At 57.7% G+C, this 18,093-nt stretch overlaps 2 protein-coding genes across 12 annotated transcripts in view; one reads left to right on the forward strand and one right to left on the reverse strand.

Annotated features, from left to right (window-relative positions):
• The window catches only part of LOC128768532 (nesprin-2), a 40,213-nt gene extending 38,559 nt beyond the window's left edge, over positions 1-1,654 (forward strand). For 8 of the 10 annotated variants that reach the window (XM_053881474.1, XM_053881478.1, XM_053881475.1 and 5 more), the window contains one exon: positions 19-1,654. In XM_053881474.1, the coding sequence (XP_053737449.1) occupies positions 19-217 (199 nt within the window). In that variant the 3' untranslated portion in view covers positions 218-1,654. The remainder of the gene's footprint in view (positions 1-18) is intronic. The other 2 variants (XM_053881483.1, XM_053881484.1) reach the window with 2 other exon arrangements.
• esr2a (estrogen receptor 2a) lies at positions 244-10,311 on the reverse strand. 2 transcript variants are annotated; one of them, XM_053881486.1, is made up of 9 exons: positions 10,164-10,311; positions 3,964-4,601; positions 3,509-3,660; positions 3,196-3,312; positions 2,830-3,132; positions 2,626-2,764; positions 2,264-2,397; positions 1,999-2,182; positions 244-1,938 (listed from the first exon to the last, which is right to left on the reverse strand). In XM_053881486.1, the coding sequence occupies exons 2-9, from the start codon at positions 4,359-4,361 to the stop codon at positions 1,773-1,775; spliced, it is 1,593 nt and encodes a 530-aa protein (XP_053737461.1). In that variant the 5' UTR covers positions 4,362-4,601; positions 10,164-10,311; the 3' UTR covers positions 244-1,772. The 2 variants fall into 2 exon arrangements, with proteins under 2 accessions (XP_053737461.1, XP_053737460.1); XM_053881485.1 differs by having other exon boundaries at positions 1,999-2,397.
• Between the last annotated feature and the right edge of the window lie 7,782 nt (positions 10,312-18,093).

Consider the following 18,093-nt stretch of genomic DNA (forward strand, 5'->3'; position numbering starts at 1 on the left):
TCACGCTTGTGTTGACAGAGAGCGGAGCGCCGCGCGCTCCTTCTTCGGACGCGTCCTGCGCGCCGCGCTGCCGCTGCACCTGCTGCTGCTGCTCCTGCTGCTGCTGCCGTGTCTGCTGCCGCTGGGCCTGAGCGAGTCCGGCTGCGCCGACGTCAACAACTTCGCCCGCTCCTTCCACCCCATGCTGCGCTACACCAACGGGCCCCCGCCCACGTGACCGCGCCCCCTAGATCTTTACCTGATGTTAATGAGAGCTGTTTATTTATTGCAACCAAACTACCTGCTCAGAGTTGAACTACACGTCGTTCACTGGCGACGACGGTGCCACCCGCGAGTTCTGAATCCAAGTCCATCAAACTTCAGCTACACTTTAGATCAGACGTCTGTCGAGTTTTAAAGCTTTTTAAAATAAAATTCTTTACTTCGTGAACCGGGTTGAATATTTCAAATTCTTCTGAACGATCGGGCCGCAGGTCTGATGTTGGTCAGCGACGACGGCGAGGTCACAGGCGACGAGTCAGACTGAACTGAAAGATCGGGTTTAACAAGCGCTGATGGTTAATCCGACCAGTCGCTGGAGACGAGCCTCACCCAGATGTTGGTCAGGGCTGAGCGACCAGGCCGTGACACCTGTTGACCTGAACCATCTTCTGCTCAATCGTTCAAGTCGCTCATGAAGTTCTTCAGGTCTGGACTCCATCTTCCTGCCTGGCGCCCCGTGAGGGTCCGGTCGCTCAGCGTCCAGACGTCGTGAAGGTCCAGGCCTGGAGCACCTCCAGCAGGTCAGAGAACACACAGCCACACACACACACCACAGTTTGAGCCCAGACTTTACTGGTCACACAAATCAGAGCTGCAGCAGAGACATGGCAAGTGAGAAGCAGTGGACCACCCGGGACCTGCTCCTGGCCCCCGTGGTCCTCACAGATCCTGATTGTCCACCAGACTGAAAGCTGACATACAAAATACTTGTTTTAGTGCAGTGCTGCCGTGAGGGCGGAGCTCGTGATGACATCATCAGGCAGGGACATCACATTAAGGCAGCAGAACAATCCACCACTCAGATTTCCTTGCAACAAAGCAGCGTGAACCATTCGCGAGTCGGCACCGAGAGTCAGGAATCATTGGGTCTCAGCTGGGAGTCGCGTCTGAGCAGCAGGTCCGAGTCGAGGCGGCGCCGGAGTCACACAGCGGTGACCCAAGTTCACCACCGACAGCTGCTCCTCAGAGCTGCTGTGCCTGGTGACGGACAGGTGCAGGAGTCTCTCAGACACCGGAGCTCAGCCGTCCAGCAGAGACTCGGAGTAGAACCTGCGCTCCTCCACAGCTGGAGGTCATGTGACGAGGGCTTTGAGATGAAGGCTCAGAGGTGACGTTATGACATCAACGATGCTGGATCACAGCCAGTCACATCACGATACGTATGGTCATGTGACACGGAGGCACCTGGAGGCGGCCGGACTCGCGAGTCTTCACATTCTCACTTCACGAGAAGAAGCCACTTGATTTCACAATGTTTTCAGACAGAACAAGAGACCTTCAGCTCGGTTGGTCCACGATCAAGCGCCGACGTCGGCAGAATAATGGCACTTTGAGTGCGGGTCAGATCTTTGGCAAAGCAGTGACGGCTGAGTGAAGCGCGGGGCGTGTCCTGGGCTGGGCCAGCAGGGGCCTCACTCTTCAGCCTCAGAACAGACGCGATAGCATGTTAGCGTGTGGCTCTCCCGGGGCACCGTGGACCTGCAGGAGTCCATGAGAGTCCCGAGGGGCTCCTAGGGGGCGTCGCCTTGGGGGTCGGGGGGCGGAGCGGGGGTGGCGGCTGGCTGCGGCAGACGGGAGCTGTGCATGATGTGGGCGTCCAGCATCTCCAGCAGCAGGTCGTACAGAGGCACCATGTTCTTCATCTTCATGCAGTGGAGGTGGTCCATGCCCTTGTTGCTGCACACACGGGTCACAGGGTCAGCAGGCGGCCGTGGCGGCGGCGGCGGCGGGTCTCACCTGGCGTGGCGGATGTGCGACAGCAGCATGAGCAGGTGCGCCAGGCGCGTGTACTGCTGGCGGAAGTCCAGGCCGGTCTTGGCGATGGCCCACACCAGAGCATCCGTCACCGCCTCCAGCAGGCGCAGCAGCTTGGAGCGGCTCTGCAGCTCGTCGCCCCCTTGTGTCGAGCCCAGGCACATGTCTGACACGCAGACGGGTCCAGCCGTGAAGACACCCGGACACTGGCACGTGTGTGTGTGTGTGTGCGTGTGTGTGCACGTACTGGAGTTGAGCAGGATCATGGCCTTCAGACACACGTACTCCTCCCTCTGCAGCTTCAGCTCTCGCACTCGGGACGTGGCTGCGATCAGCATGTCGAAGATCTCAGCGAAGCCCTGGACACAGCTGCCCTCCTCCCTGACACACACACACACACGCTTGTGAGCACCTCTCCTGGCTGTCACCCTTCCCCCAGCCTCTCCCCGTGGCCAACCTGGCACATGGCTAACCTGAACCAGGACTCGGAATCAAACTGGAGCCCAGTTATTTGGAAGGTTTGACCCTTCAGAACCTTACGAGGAGCCGCCAGAACATCCTCACAAGTGCAGTAAGACATGCGCTCTCACACAGCCACTGGCGTGGTACCTGCTGAGACTGAGGTCCGGGGAGAAGATGAGCCTCCCGGGGTGGTCCACAGACCTCCACATCAGGCCAAGCATCAGGACCTCCAGCCAGCAGCACTCCAGCAGGTGCACCTGGTCCAGGAGGCTCAGGTCCACGAACCCTGTCGCAGGCAGGAGAGACCGGGTCAGAGCCGAGCCTGAGCAGAGAGGCGGGTCAGAACGGGACCTGGGATCTTCTTGGCCCAGCCGATCATGTGGACCAGCTCCTTGTCCGCCAGGTTGGTCAGCGACATCATCACGTTGGCCTCGGTCAGTGGCCGCGTCATGTCCTTCATGAGGTAGATGTCTGGGGGCTCCGCCTCCATGATGCGCTCGATCAGCTGCTCCGAGGTCAGCGGCGGCGGTGGCAGCTCGCCCGCTGGCGCCAGCCCGGCCGTCGGCCCCTGGGCCGAGCCGCGGCTCTCCCTCGCCAGGCGGGCTGCTCGCCGGCTCTGCTGGCCGCGGTAGTTCCCGCGCTCCTTACGCATGCCTGAGGAGGAAACGCCGAGTCAGCAGCGGCTCCCGGGGGGCGAGACCAGCTTCCCTGACTCACCGCACTTGGTCATCCCTGCCTCGTAGCACTTGCGCAGTCTGCAGGCCTGACAACTCTTGCGCCGGTTCTTGTCGATGGTGCACTGGTTGGTGGCCGGGCAGATGTAGTCGTTGTGACCTGAAAACAAAGATGGAGGTGAAGCGAAGCTCCTCACATGGAGGAGGAGGGGGAAGAGGAAGAGGAGGAGCGGGCAGGGGAGGAGGAGGAGGAGGAAGAGGAGCAGGAGGAAGAGGAGGAGAAGGAGGAGCAGGAGGAGCAGGAGGAGCAGGAGGAAGAGGAAGAGGGGGAGGAGTCCCACCTGGCCAGGCCTCACCTTGGATGCTCCTCTTGAAGAAGGCCTTGCAGCCCTCGCAGGACCAGACGCCGTAGTGGTAGCCGGAGGCGTAGTCGTGGCAGACGGCGCAGTAGTGCAGGTCGGCCTTCGAGGACACCACCGGCTCCTCGCTCTCCTGAGACCTCCTGTGCCTGCAGGGTCAGCAGAGGAGCCCTTCACTCCAACTCTGGATCCGGAGCCACATCTTCCTCCCTCCCAGTCCATGCTGCCCTCCTGGATCTGACACCTTATCTCCGGTCGCCTCGGTTCCTCCTCCATCTTTCAACACTAACTCCTGTTGGTTTGTCGTGCGATGCCTTAATGAGACGCTGACCTTTGACCTGCCGCTCCGTGGCCTCGTTGGTCGGCCTGGACTGAAGCTGCTTAGCTACAGCTGTCCTGGACTGGACCTCCCTCCCGGAGGCGCCAGACTTGATGACATCGTCAGCACCTACCTGGACTTCAGGACGGCGTCTCCCGGGCTCATCTTCACCCAGCGGCTCTGGAGCGGCGGGCCGTGCTGGGGCCGGGCCTGCGAGGGGTGCAGGGACAGCGGCGAGCCCACGGCTCCAGGACCCGACCAGAAGAGCCCGGGCCTCAGGGGCCGGTGCTCGGGGAGCCCGGGCCCGGCGTAGCTGAAGACGGTGGGACCGTAGAAGGGCAGGGCGCTGAAGTCGTGGCCCAGTTCCGTGTAGGGGGACGGGATGCAGACGGGCGGGGTGGCGTCCAGGGCGCCGGCCGGGGGCGAGGCGGCCAGGATGGGGGAGAGCACTCGGGTGCAGACCCGGCTGGAGTCCACCTCCTGGAGCTGCAGGAGCGGCTGCTCCTTCTCCAGAGGGGGCGTGGCAGCCATGGCGCTGAGGGGCGACGCGCCGGCGCTACATGGTCGGCGCCGAGGATGCAGAGGAAATGAGGTTTCTCTGGCAGTCGTCCAGAACCAGGGGCGGCTGTCACGTTGTCATGGCGACAGGACGTCGACCTCAGGTGAACTCGGTGGGACGGGGCGAGCAGCTGGTCCGAAGAGGTCGAGTGCTGAGCTGGGTCTGGGTCCAGCCATGAGGTCACCTCCTGAGGAGGTCTTGGGCAGACGGACCTAGAGGGGGAGCAAGAGAAGAGTGGTGGAGTCAGGAGAGCCAGCTTGCGGCCTGCACAACAGCGCCCTCTAGCGCCGGGCGGATCATGTGACCAGCGGCTGAGCCGGACTCCAGCGAAGAGACCCAGGCTTTTAGTGGGATTAAAGCAGCAGAGCCGGAAGGAAACTGGGCGCACGTGGAGATTTATGACGCAGCTGCTGGATCAATAAACAGGGTTAATCATTGCTGGGTGCCAGGCGTCTCTCTGGCAGAGGCTTCGGAGCCGCCAAGACTCGGTGTAGCAGAAGCATCCCAGCGTCGCTTTCACCACCGCCACTCTGCCACGGTCCGCAGACAAGATGGCCGACCTCATTCCTCCAGACCCGACCCAAACCCGGCCAGTATCTACGTACTGCTGCGGCTCACCATCATTTTCCTTGTCGACCCGTCTATTCAGGATGTTTTCTATGAGTCGACTAATCACGATGACCTTTGTTTGGACCCATTTTGAATTTCTGTTTCACCTAAAGCTGCTTAAACCATCTCACTGTGAGACTGCGACACCACAGGTTATTAAACCAGTGTATTAAAACCATGACACATCATCCAGGAACATGTGTTCAGCCTGTGAAGCAGTGGACAGAGAGCTGCGGCTCTTGAGAACGGAGCTCTTCATTGGTCCTTGAGAAGAATTTCACATCCTCACTCTACACACGTGTGTCTCCCAGGTAAAATATCTGACCAGCATCCACATCAAAAGGTCTTGTTGGATCCTAATCTGAAACCATGTGCTGAGTGTAGCTAGTGACTGGGTCAGTTCTGGACACTGAGGAGGCGAGTTAGCTGCGTGCTAACCCACATGCTAGCTAGCTGTCACTCTCCCATCACTCCACCATGGTGTGGAGGGCTTTGCTCGTCCTTCAGACGCGTCATCTTCTCGAACAAAACCAAGCCAGACTTTTCAACACGACGCTGCTCCAACTCCTCCGTGACTGTGACTGAGGCGCTCAGTGGGAGGTGCTGAGGCGGAGCCTGGGCCAGTTGGAGTCGGACCTCAGTCAGGAACCAATGAGCGGAGCAGAAACGAACATATCTGAATGATTCCACAGCAGGTGGTCGTTCCTCACTGCTTCTCAATAACAAGCCCTTCTGGATGCTCAACCTGTGTGTGTTTACACCAGCAGCGACACGACGCACAGATTTGGACGCCGAGGATTTTCTGTTGTGGACGTCATCGATGGCGCTGACTAATCGTTGCAGCCCTAGCAGTATGACATCATCACCTCATTTGCATCCAGACGACTCCACGTCGCGAGTGCACGTGAGGAATACAGAGCGAGAAAATGGTAAGAAAGTAGCGCTTTAATGGACCTAAACATTGTCGCTTTCTGTCCCGAGACGCACGGTCTCAACGTGATATTTGCATCCAGGAATTTAAACGTTACACGTAACAGTCCGGCGTGCTTTTCCCACCGATCTTGCGAGAACAATACAAACCGATTTTGTCGTTCGGCTAAGAAGCGAGGGGAAATTCGCCCTTCGGACTTGGTTTTCGATGCGACGCTAAATCACTGTGGACAGTTTTATGGCTGCAAGAACAGCAAGCAGAGCGGAGAACATGTGACTGGCTGATGTTTCCATTCGGCAGCTGGTGATGAAGATCCTGCTGCTCATAGCCAATTGGAGGTCTGAGGCCGGACAACACTGAATATCCAATGTGGTGAAGACTTTTTACATACTGCATAAACAGCGAACATATTTACAAAGCAGTTATTCTTGAGATGATTGACATTTCTGACATTGCTTTCATATTTCAGACTTGACTTTTCAAACACAAGGACAGACGGGGCTGATGGTGTGAACGCCAGAGAGCTGGGCTCTGCACGTCTGCTCTCGCTCTCCAACACAACCGAGAACTTCAACGCTGTTTGCAGACTTTGGATCACCTGTGTGCACCTTGTGAGGACCGACCCTTGGGGACAGCTTACTTGCCGGTCCCCACAAAATGAAGCCTGGATCTGAGGGTTCAAACGTCCAAGTACCTGGGCTCCAGCTTGCTTCAGGTGAGCCATGTGTTCAGGGTGAGAGGCTGGGGGTCCCCACAAGGACAGAGACACACACACGTGTGTGTGTGTGTGTGAGGCTGTCGCCAGTGTGTGGGGCTCAGGACATTGATCCCGCCTGCTGGTTCCCGGGAGCCACGTCAGCTGTGCCGTGCAGAGCCCTCTGGGTAATGGACCGGATCTGAGTCTTGGATTCGGCATCACCACTTGTTTCGAGCTGCGAGGCAGCAGTTCCACCAGCAGCTTTTCGTCCGAGCGGATGTTATCACTGGCATCATCTGGAACCAGAGCCGGGATCGGCTTGTTACTCTGACGCAACACATTTGACCGAGATCTGGACCGGTAACACTGGGGGGCGGGGCAAAGGTCAGGGGAGCCTCGACATGCTGGCGCAGGGAGGCGGAGCTGCGGTGGAAGTCGACCCTGACCATCCACATCCGGTCCGGCCTTCAAAATAAAACCACCTGCACTTCAACTGGGCGAGTCACGCGGACCTCATCCTTGTTGAGATGAGGTCATGAGCCAAACCAAACACTCGCCAAGGGTCGCAACACAGACGTGAAGGATCCTGAACCCTAAATGTCCAAATTCCCATGATGGAAATGCAGAATAGATGGAAGTCAAAGGCGGAAGTGACTAGTGCAGTGTCACTCAAACACTCCACGGGGTAGACGTAAAGAAAGATGGCCGACCTCCAGATCCATCTCTCTCAGCAGCTACTGCTCCAATGAGCCGCTCACACACACCTGTACCTCTCAGACTCCGCCCCCATCCAGACCTCTGTCAGGCTCCGCCCTCGTGAGGAGCTCCGGAACAAGACAAGGAGGGAGACAAGACGCTGTCAGCCCAGAAACTACTCACAGAACAGCAACATCAACAAGATGGACTTGTTTTATCATTTTTGTATTTATCTATGTATTGATTCAGAAAGCGAGTCCCAGCGTCCCCAGGCCGGGGGCCGCACTCCCGCCGCCCCACGCTCGGCCTCCTGACCAGGAGAGACGCACCACACAGTCCTGGCAGAGGAATCCACCCGAGACTCAGACTCAGACCTGAATTAAAGACCTTCTCACTGACGTCATGTGACCTTCACTTCACCCTCAGTTCAACCAACGTCTTTCTTTCTTCAAATGGAGTTTTAAAAGGTGCAGCTTTATTCCCTTCAAACAGCCACCAACACAGACTCCAGGAGCGGAAGGAATCCCACTGCTGCGACGTCCCTTCCACCGCTCGGAGGCCAAGACCTTCCTCAGCCAGAGCGCAGTGAAGCAGGGCCTGACCCCGGCTGACCCCTGACCCCGGCTGACCCCTGACCCCGGCTGACCCCTGACCCTGGCTCCCCAGGCTCCTGCTTTTACAGACGCTGTTGCGCCACAGCCCCGGCTTTGACACCGCGACATAAATAAAATCGTAACAGTAAAGTGGAAACAGATATTTCTCTGGAAACATCAAATTCAAACCATAAAAACACATATTTCACTCCGGAGCCTCTGAGGCTGCTGAGCCATAAAATCATCATAAATCAGCTGCAACGTCACGTCTCAGGAAGAAGAGTTGATCAGTCACAAACAGCAGCGCTGAGACTCGGCGGGACTGGCTGGGACTCGGCGGGCATCGGTGACTGTTTGACTGACGGTTGACTCTTTAACTGGTTCGTCTGGTGGATGTGGTGAGCGGCCGGTGGAGGTGTGGTGCCAGTCTGTTCCGGGCCTCAGACGAATAAAGTTCAGGATCGTAAATACAGACAGACACACACACGGCACAAAGGTCGTGTTGCCGGCACCAGGCCAGGCGCGCACGGCTGCTGCACTACAGCTCAAGGTCGACTCGGAGACCTGGACACGCCGTCCTCGCCCAAAACCAGCTCCGAGAGTGGGCGTGTCCCCGAGCGTGACCGCCCCCAAAGCTCAGCACCGGATCTGCTGAGTCAGCGACGTGGTGCTGACCGCGCGCTGACCTTTGACCCGCTTCCTCCCACCTGACGGCAGCGCTCCACAGGAAGCTCGGCCGCGTCTCCCTCCCACTCCACGCCGGTGACGGAAGGCAGACTTGTCCAACGTCTCGCGGGTTCAAGGACGGAGCAGCCGACGCGGGTTCGAGTCCCACGGATGCTGCAGGGGAGGGACGGAAAGGAGCCTGCTATTTGGAGCGTGGGAGGACAAGACGCACGACCTCGAGGCGGTTAACCCCTTCAGTCGCCCAGAGTTGAGCGCCCAGGCGGCCCTCCAGGGAGGCCCGCCCCCTGGTGGACCTCTGTCGCGGCGACCAAGACGCGACGCTATGTTTCACTTCGAGACGTCGGCGTCGTCCCTGACGAAGCTCAGCGCCCCCTACATGCTCACGACAGGCCTCTCTCTGGTCAGGATGAGGTCACGTGATCAAACGCCTTGAACCAGGTGGAAGCACGACACAAGGCCGTGGTGTTTCAGCACGGTTCTAATGAAAGAATCCAGAGAGAAGTGGGAGGCAGGGATCCTGTGGGCTGCTCCTTCCTTGGTGTCCCACCCAGCTCCAGCGAGCTGCTGCAGACTTCTGTTCCTCAGGTTGAGCCTAGGCTTCCTCTTCCTCCTCATGTCAGATCCGTCAGAACCGAGCCAGACCCAGACGGCCCAGCAGGAGAGGAGCGGCGCTCAGAACCGGGCGTTTACCTGGGTCTGGTCTGGGGGTGACCCAAGCACACGCACGTGACACGTGCTGACGCCCGAGATGTACCACCAGAACCGGGTCAACAGTCAGGTCAGTGGTGTCCATGCAAACACCGCGTTTATCCAGCTGATAAGGCGGACAGTACCGCGGTCCCGCTCAGGTCGGCTGTCGCCGCAGTTCGACTGTTGACCACCGGGTCAAAGATCCGGGCTCAGATGGGGCCGCTCCTCTGCCGCTCACTTCAGGCTCACGAAACACACACACACACACACACACACACACACTCGAGGAAGTGCCAGACGCGTCGTTAAACATGACAGTCCTGAAACATCCTCGTCACTGCTGGACGTCTTCGTTAGAATCCACCCTCGAGTTGATCACAACAGCCGCGAATCGAGGCGACGCTTTCGTCCAGAAGTGATTCAAACAATTCACACCTTCGCGCTTGAATATTTCACACGAGCTCTCAGCGTCGTTATCAAAAGACACCGATTTGTCTGGACGGTATGAAACACAAGGCAGGATGCTCACTGAACATATGTTTCAGCACAAAACAATAAGAACTAACGAGCGGAACATTTCTCACCAAAGGACAGAGTTGGACCTGCAGCACGGCGCGAACCCCTAAAGCTCACCCCCCACTGTCGACTGTGTTCAGAGGGTTGTCCGCTTTGGAGATGAGCAAAAACCTGCGGGAACTTTCACGCGCCCGTCCTGAACTAGTGAAGGACACATGACGTCACGCGCCAAACTCCGCGCTGACTTCTGAGGACCAGAGCGGAGCAGATGAGCCCAGATGCCGCGGGCCTCCTCGAAAGATCCCGCCAATAAAAGCAGAGCGAGCCGCCCGCGGGAGCGGGACAGGCTCCCTACCTGAGTCCGGCTCGTGACCGCGCGGGAGACGCCTCGTGCCCCGCCGAGTTCAAGTGGCGCGCCGCGAGTCCAAGTTCTCCTGAAGACCACGAAGACGGTTGTGACGCTCCGAGTCCAGGGGAGGACCTCCTCCTCCCCTGGACTCGGTGGCGAGGCTCGAGCGGTGACGGCATCCACATCCGGTCCGGCCTTCAAAATAAAACCGCCTGCACTTCAACTGGGCGAGTCACGTGGACTGGTGCAAACAAGCCTCCTCGTCAGTTGCGCGTGTTTTGCATAAAAAACACGGGATTTGAAACCAACTAAGCGTCCCGAACCGCTCCTCGCTCATTTACCTTTGTCAACAACAAACTCACAAACGACAAGTCTGGACTCACCTTCAACTCGCGCTGCGTGCACACGCACCGGGGGGTTACGCGAGGTCAAGTGAGGCCGCCAGGAAGAGGGTCGGCGAGGACCCCGGTCAGGGTTCAGCTGGGGGTCAGGGACGTGACGCGCACACCGGAGTCCGACCTCCGCTCTGCCGACGTGCTCACGAGCAAGCGGAGGGAATCACGGGAGCGGAAGCTAGAAAACACCCGCAGGTGACGCTGCAGAGGACTCGCGGCTGTCAACACACAACCTTGGGAACATCTCACTCGTGTTTACGTCTTTGTGTCCCCAGGGACTCGCCGCGCGCGCGCGCGCGCACGTTCTAAATCCGCTTTCTTCGAATGGAAAATTGACATTTTCAAACATGAATGATGGCTATGTTTTTATTTATTTTATTCAAATTTTTCCCTCTGAAACGTCAATTATATCAAGTTGTTTTCATTATGATTTTATTTTGAATCCATCAAACCCTCATTCTGTTTTATTGCTTGAGATATGGACGGTATTTCCTGGTTTGTTTGGGCTTGACTTGATGACCTGACTTGTTTACTGACCTGTGAGTCCGACTTTTAAATCCCGTATTTCAGGCGACTCTGCTCTGCTCTGACTCCTGCTCGCCCTCTCGCTGGCAGTGGAGACGCCTTCACAGACGCGTCTCCCTCCGGCTTCAGGCCGCCACTCTCACCTGCCAAGATAATCACGTCAAATGACGCCGGCGCGTCTCTCGCCTCTGAATCTTTCCCATCTGGCTGATGGCGCCCCCTGCGTCCCGCGCCGGTGAATGGTCTGGAGAGTGGCGAGCGAGCGGCGGGAGTCGAGGCGCAAATTGCACCTCCAGATGCGAGTTCGGGGGGTAATTCGCCCCAAATTGGAGCTTTTAACCCGTCGTTAGCGAAATGGCTCGTCACGAAGGCCGCGCGGCACGTGTCGGAGGCAGCGACCCACGCTGCAGAGTGACTTTCCCGTCAGAAATGTTGGAAAATGTCTCCGTTTTCTTTTCCACTGGACATGTACAGATTTTATTGTGAAGAAAACAGGTTTGTGCTTCTCGGGGAAGAGTCTTGTGTTGGCCCGGCTCAGGCCTTGGCAGCGCTGCCTGACCCGACCAGAAGGACCCCGGCTCCGCTCCGAGGCCCCGGTGGCTCTGGATCGCTCCTGCTCTGTTGTTGTTGTCCATGCTGAGGTTTATTTTTACATTCGCGTGTCATGACAAGTGTTGTTGTGGCGGAAGCAGCTGGCACTCGGAAAGCAGAAGTCCTGGTGCCCGGACTGACCACGAAGAGGAAGGCGCTGGTCTGAACCCCCGGCAGCCAGCGCCCGCTGACCCGCCGGCCCGGCCACCGGGCCGCCTCGGACCTCGGCGCCGGGCTGGAGCAGGGTCAGCCTCTGCCTGGACTGCGACCCGGGGCGTGGCAGCGCAGGGTCAGGCCCGGGTCACAGGTTCAGGCTGACCTCTGAGCGAGCTTTGTAGAAGTGAGAGTGGGAAGTTGTTGCCCCGAGTTTGGCACATGAGCAGAGTCGTTCCCACAGCGCTGGCATCGCCATCGGGCTGCCAAAGGGCTGAGTCAGCAGAACTCAACTGGGCCGAGTGACTGATGTGGCGGCTGCTGGGATGAGGGTCAGGGGGTCCGAGCCAGAGCGGGGGGGTCTCCAGATCCGGGGGCCCCAGCTGGGCTCCGGCGTCTGCGACCGCAGCCACCGCCGCGGTCTCACACCCTCCCTGCGGTCGAGCGCGAGTCACCCACAAGTCAATCGACTTGACTGTGGAGTGGAAGACAAACCGCAGAAAGAGGGAAGTGAAGTGAGAAGGAAACATCAGGGGTCACAGCCGTGACAACGATATCATCTGAGTCCTCTCAAACCCAGAAGCACCTTCAGGGTTCCACCTGAGTCTCTGCAGTCCTGTGAGGCCACCCTGGGCCTGAGCAGGTGCACGGCGACTCGCCACTTTCTGAGCTTGACTCTGTGACCTCTGTGACACTGATGTCTGTGCAGAGACTCGCAAGTCAGAGTCAGGAGAGTCAGAGGAACAAGTCTGTCACAGGTGGAGAGGAGAGGCTGGAGGGTGATGGTGGAAGACCTGCTGATGATGATGGTGAGGATGGTGAGGATGATGATGATGATGATGGTGAGGATGATGAAGATGAAGATGATGATGATGAAGATGATGATGATGGTGATAATGAAGATGATGATGGTGACGATGATGATGGTGATGATGACGTTGATGATGGCGAGGATGATGATGATGAAGATGAAGAAGATGATGGTGAGGATGATGATGATGAGGATGATGGTGAGGATGATGATGGTGATGAAGATGATGGTGAGGGTGATTGTGAGGATGATGATGTTGATGAAGATGATGGTGAGGATGATGATGATGTTGACGAAGATGATGGTGAGGATGATGATGATGATGGTGATGAGGGTGAGGATGATGATGAAGATGATGGTGAGGATGATGATGATGAAGATGATGGTGAGGATGATGATGATGAAGATGAAGAAGATGATGATGATGGTGAGGATGATGATGGTGATGAAGATGATGGTGATGATGATGATGATGGTGAGGATGATGATGATGAAGATGATGATGAGGATGATGGTGATGAAGATGATGGTGATGGTGATGAAGATGGTGAGGATGATGATGAAGATGATGGTGAGGATGCTGAAGATGGTGAGGATGGCGAGGATGATGATGATGAAGATGATGGTGATGAGGGTGGAGGATGCTGAGCTGAGCCTGACTCACCTGTCGGCAGGACGGACCTGCGGAGGTGCCAGTCTCTTGGAGCTCCTCAGTATAATCCCACGAGAGCCCGGGTGGACTGTGGGTGGGGTCAGAACCCACTACTGACTGCGGGGAGGAGTTTCTCCAGAAGGTCCACCTCCGTGGCTCCCCACTTTCGCCATGGTTCCTCACCCAATGAGTCCAGACATTTGAGGTGAAACCTCCATCTCCGCTGCTGAACCTGAGCGCCGTGTCTCTCCTGTCTCCATGGCGACGGTGTTCAGCTCAGTCCAGAGGGGTGAGACCAGGACTCACAGCAGGGGCCGCCCGCTCCCTCCGGGACTGAACCAGCCGGTGATGACACATCTTCCCGGCCGGATCTCTGCGGAGCAACAGTGGCATCGTCACCAGACATGACATCATCAGAGGGCGACGGCTGGGACACGGCTTCACTCACAGACGAGTGTGAGAAGGTCAGAGGTCATCCTCACCTCAGTGCACTCACTGACCCCTTTGACAAGTCCAGGAAAATAGCTGGAATATCTCATTGGTGAAGGAGGTGCATCGGACCGGACCGTGCCGGGGGCGCGGCGGGGAGGGGAGGGGTGGTTCAGTATTTGCGCCTCTGTCGTCGGCAAGTAAACACTCCTGCCGTTTTTAGACTCTCCAAAGGTTTTGTGATCCGAAAGGCTTTCAGCTGCGTCCGGACTCGGGCCCACGTGCGCCGCTTTTCAAGGCCCGAACAACAGGAAGCGCCGCGGCCCGTAATGAGGGCAGCTAAAAGCTGGAGCCCAGCGTCTCCGGCGGGGGGCGGGAGGAGCCTCCTGGATGTTTCTGAGGCTGCTCTCCTGAAATGGACTGAAGAGGTTGTTTAGTGCTGCCGCGCCGCGCCGCGCCGCTCCCTCCACTCTGGCCCGGAACACGCCGTGATGTGGGAGTGCTGCAGCTCTGCACACAAGCGATTCAAAAAAAAAGCCAGGAACTATTCTGAATCCAGGAAAAGGTTAGTGGGCTCTTTAATTACGACCTCCTGCTCGCTGAGTGGATTCATTCTGCCATTCGATTAGAGACGTTCAGAAATGGAACTGGAAATAATGCGGCAGCAAATGAACACGGTTTGTGCCTCCCATTTCTAAGAGACAGGCCAATTTAAAAGGTCCAGGCTGAGTGCCTCGGCTCCAGGAGGAGGTCGCTCGCCTCCTGGCAACGCTCCAGCTGGACCTCCGAACCCCTCGCTGCTGAGCCAGGAGGGCAGATGAGGAGGCACCTGAGCCAGCAGCAGGTCAGGTCTTCTGCTGACCTTCAATCTTTCAGCCAAACTCTGTTCAAAGCACCAGCTGAGAAGGTTCTGCTGAGAGACTCCCATGAGGAGCATGCGGAGGTGGTCCATCCCTGAAGATGGACTGGATGCCAGGGTCCCCTGAATTCTCCAGCCTCAGTGGACCAGAGCTTCCATGGTGGGATGGTGAGCGTGGAGGTCCCAGGAGGTCCTCACCTGGGTTCAGCCTGCTGTGACAGATGCTTCCAGTCTGGAGGAAAACAAGACCATCTTCAGCAGCAGCTCAAGCCTTTAATAAGAGTCAGAACTGGAGGGAGTCAGAGCCCCACGCAGCAGAGAGTCAGCGGGATTTATGTCTGCGCTCAGAGGAGCCCATAAAAAGCAGAAGATCCTGTTTCTTCCCGCTGACAATGAAGAGCCAGTTCATGGTGAGGCTGCCGCCGACTGGCTTTACGACTCTTGGATTCTGGGTCTCCGGGCAGATTAGAGGACCGGCGGCTGCAGCTGCCCGAGCAGGCCTCTGGACTTGAAACTCGGGGCCTGACTCTCATGAATGTTTGACTCTCTTAACTGCTGGTGCTGGTTCCAGGCGCGGCGTGGTCAATGATTCTGTGAGCCGGCTGGACACCGCTGCTCACGGCAGGTGTTGCCATGGCGACGGCACAGCTCACCGGTCTGCCCCGGGGCCTCCCCCCAGCCTGCCCCGGGGCCTCCCCCCAGCCTGCCCCGGGGCCTCCCCCCAGCCTGCGGACACGTCCGGACTCGCTGAGGGGCCAGAGGTCGCTGGTCACGTCTGCTGCAGGCCGACACTGCACCCTGGTGGCCAGCTGGATCCACGACACCACCAACCAGTGAGGCCGTTTGACTCCAGTGCTGCAGAGTTGCGGGTTTAAATCCTGAGCTTCTGCCCTCATATTGAGACGACTGAGCGACTGTGTCTCCAGTCAGTGGCTTGTGACGCTGACGGTGCTGTGTGGCGGCTGCGGACCTTTGACCTCGCCGCTGCTCAGAGTGTGTGTGCTGGTGTTTGGCTCCAGTGAGTGTTACATGCTTCTGAAACACGCCGGTTCTCTCTCACCACTTCCTGTTGGAGCTGCCTCACACACACACACCGTCTCTCTCTCCTTGTGGGGACCATCGCCCTTTCCCCAGCCTCTCCTCCTGGACCTCACCCTCCAAAACACGTGGCTCACCTGGTCTAGACTGGAACCCAGTTATTTTGGAGGTGAGAGAGGACCCGGTCCCCACAAGTATAGCTGGACAGACGCACACAGATAATGACATGATTGAGAGCGGTGAAGTGCGAACCATCTAATCCACCTCCCTCACTCAGGGGCCTCACATCTGCAGCCCCTCAACAACAACAAACCTCTCTCCCATGCAGATCCACCGCCGGCTCCTCACCTGGGTCGCACCACAGCGCCGCCTCGCCAGCGTGTCTGGCAGGATTTGGCCCCGCCCCCTCTTCACCTTCAGCGCTCCACACATTCTCCCATCATCTAGTTTTGTTTACACGGCCAGCCCCTCGCATCACCCCCCCTCTCTTGTGATGGGTGTAACTCCGGCGCCACCCGCTGACTCGAGTGCTCTCGCCGCCACTTCACTTCTCACCTGCCGCTGCGTTGAGACTTTGGCTTCAAAAGGCTGCAGCTGATCTTGATCATGATTGGCAGGACGACGTCAAAGACCTGCTCCTCCAGGCTTCAGGCCCGGCACCAACCGGTCCGTGAGACAGAAGAGGAACTGGGTGAGAACACAGTCCATCTCCTTCCATCAAAGCCATTGTGATTCTGTCAAGGTTCCCATCAGTGGCTCAAATGCCGGCGCCATCTAGGGACGTCACTGGAGCAGCATCAATATCAGCCAATACTGAGGGGTCTGTCCAGGGTTTCTGAGGAAGAAGAGCAGCTTCATGTGAAGCAAGGACTTGTTTTGATTCCAACCACCTGGTCGTGGAAGCCAGGACTGGGACTATTGTGAGAGGACGAAGCGTCTGAAGGGATCAACACTGAAGGCTCATGTCAATGGACGGTCCGAGCCTCTTCAGGAGGCTCAACAGTGGCACTGACTGGGCCCAGTGTGGAGGCCTCCTCACCCATGTTCCCCAGAGCTTCTCTGCTGCGTTGATAGCTTGCTATCGTGGCGTGTTTACGCTGGTTTGAGGCAAACGTTCAGCCAAACGCAGATGGTTGCCACTGGTCCCTCATTCTTTCAACTGGCTCCACCTGGTTCTGATGAGGCTCTTCATCTGTTGGTGAGAAGAACAGGCTTCCATGCTCACCGGCTCCATCACAACATCCAGCTGTCACCGTCGTTTTTCCTCTGATCCGGATCACCTCCAGTGACCGAACAAAGGCTCGGTTCTGGTTCTGGCTTTGATCCTCCTGGGATGCTAGATGTATGCTTGCTGAGCAGAACCACCCGTGCAGACGATTGATGGACGGATCCTGAGAGGCGACTCAGAGTCAAGGCCGCACCAAAACGAAACTCCGCAGCTCCACAGTGTCATGCGAGTGTTACAGTGATGCCAAAGCGAAGAGGATTTGAAAGTAAAAGGCTCGAAAACATACCTCATTGGTCCCGTGGAAGACACCCAGGAAGTTTCATGTGTCATTTCAAGGTAGGAGCCCTTTGAAAAGCCTGCTGACGGAGCGTGGACGTCCTCATGTTTGTCATGATGTTGTGGAGCATGCCTCCCACTGTGCGACACATGCCGGCGGCCCTGCACCACACACCTCTCTCCTCTCATTCTCAAGGCGGGAGCTTGTCCATGTCCAGGTCATGACCTCTCAGAAGACACAGGACTTGACTCAGGTCTGGGGTCACGTGACTCAGCGTCAGAACCCGGTCTCGCAATGTAACTTGCCCCGCGCAGCTGCAGTACCAGCAAGCCAGCAGCAGGGGGCACCGTCAGCACTGTTTATGTTTCCCAGCACGAGCAGTTCCGAGTCCAGCTGCGCCGGACGATCCGAGGTCACGTGACTGCTCATCCAGTGAGGGCCTTCCCGCCGGCGCATCCTGGCAAGTGATGCCATTGAAGACGAGCAGGACTGCAATGACTCGGCGCTTGTCTCCTGCTGTCACTCGAGTCTCGTGGAAACCACCGCTTTCCTCCCGACAGGCCTCTGAGTCCGGGTGAGAGCAGCAGCAGAGGCCGAGCCCATCTCCACGTGCTCCTCACGGCTCCTCAGCCAGCAGGACGTGAAGTCCTGCACAGCTTCAGCCTCGGCAGAGAGGATCGTGTCTCCAAGCGGAGGAACCACCTGTTGACCTCCCAGTCAGGTGGGCAGAGACCTGACGCTGACAGAGGGATCACGTCTGGGTCCGGTCGCACAGCGAGTCCTGCTGCTGCTGCACCCTGGACCCAACACAGGGAGACCCTTAGTGGTGCTCCGGGAAAGTTCCCCCCTGGAGACCTGCCTCCTCCGTCCTTCAATTCCTGAGGGAAAAAGTGACTTGGCATGGGATCCCCTCAGCCAGAGTGTGACAGGTTTGATGAGGATCTTCGTTGTTAAAAGCGAGTTACATCTAAACATGTC

The sequence above is a fragment of the Synchiropus splendidus genome, chromosome 12 (assembly GCF_027744825.2).
Source record: "Synchiropus splendidus isolate RoL2022-P1 chromosome 12, RoL_Sspl_1.0, whole genome shotgun sequence".
NCBI lineage: Eukaryota > Metazoa > Chordata > Actinopteri > Syngnathiformes > Callionymidae > Synchiropus > Synchiropus splendidus.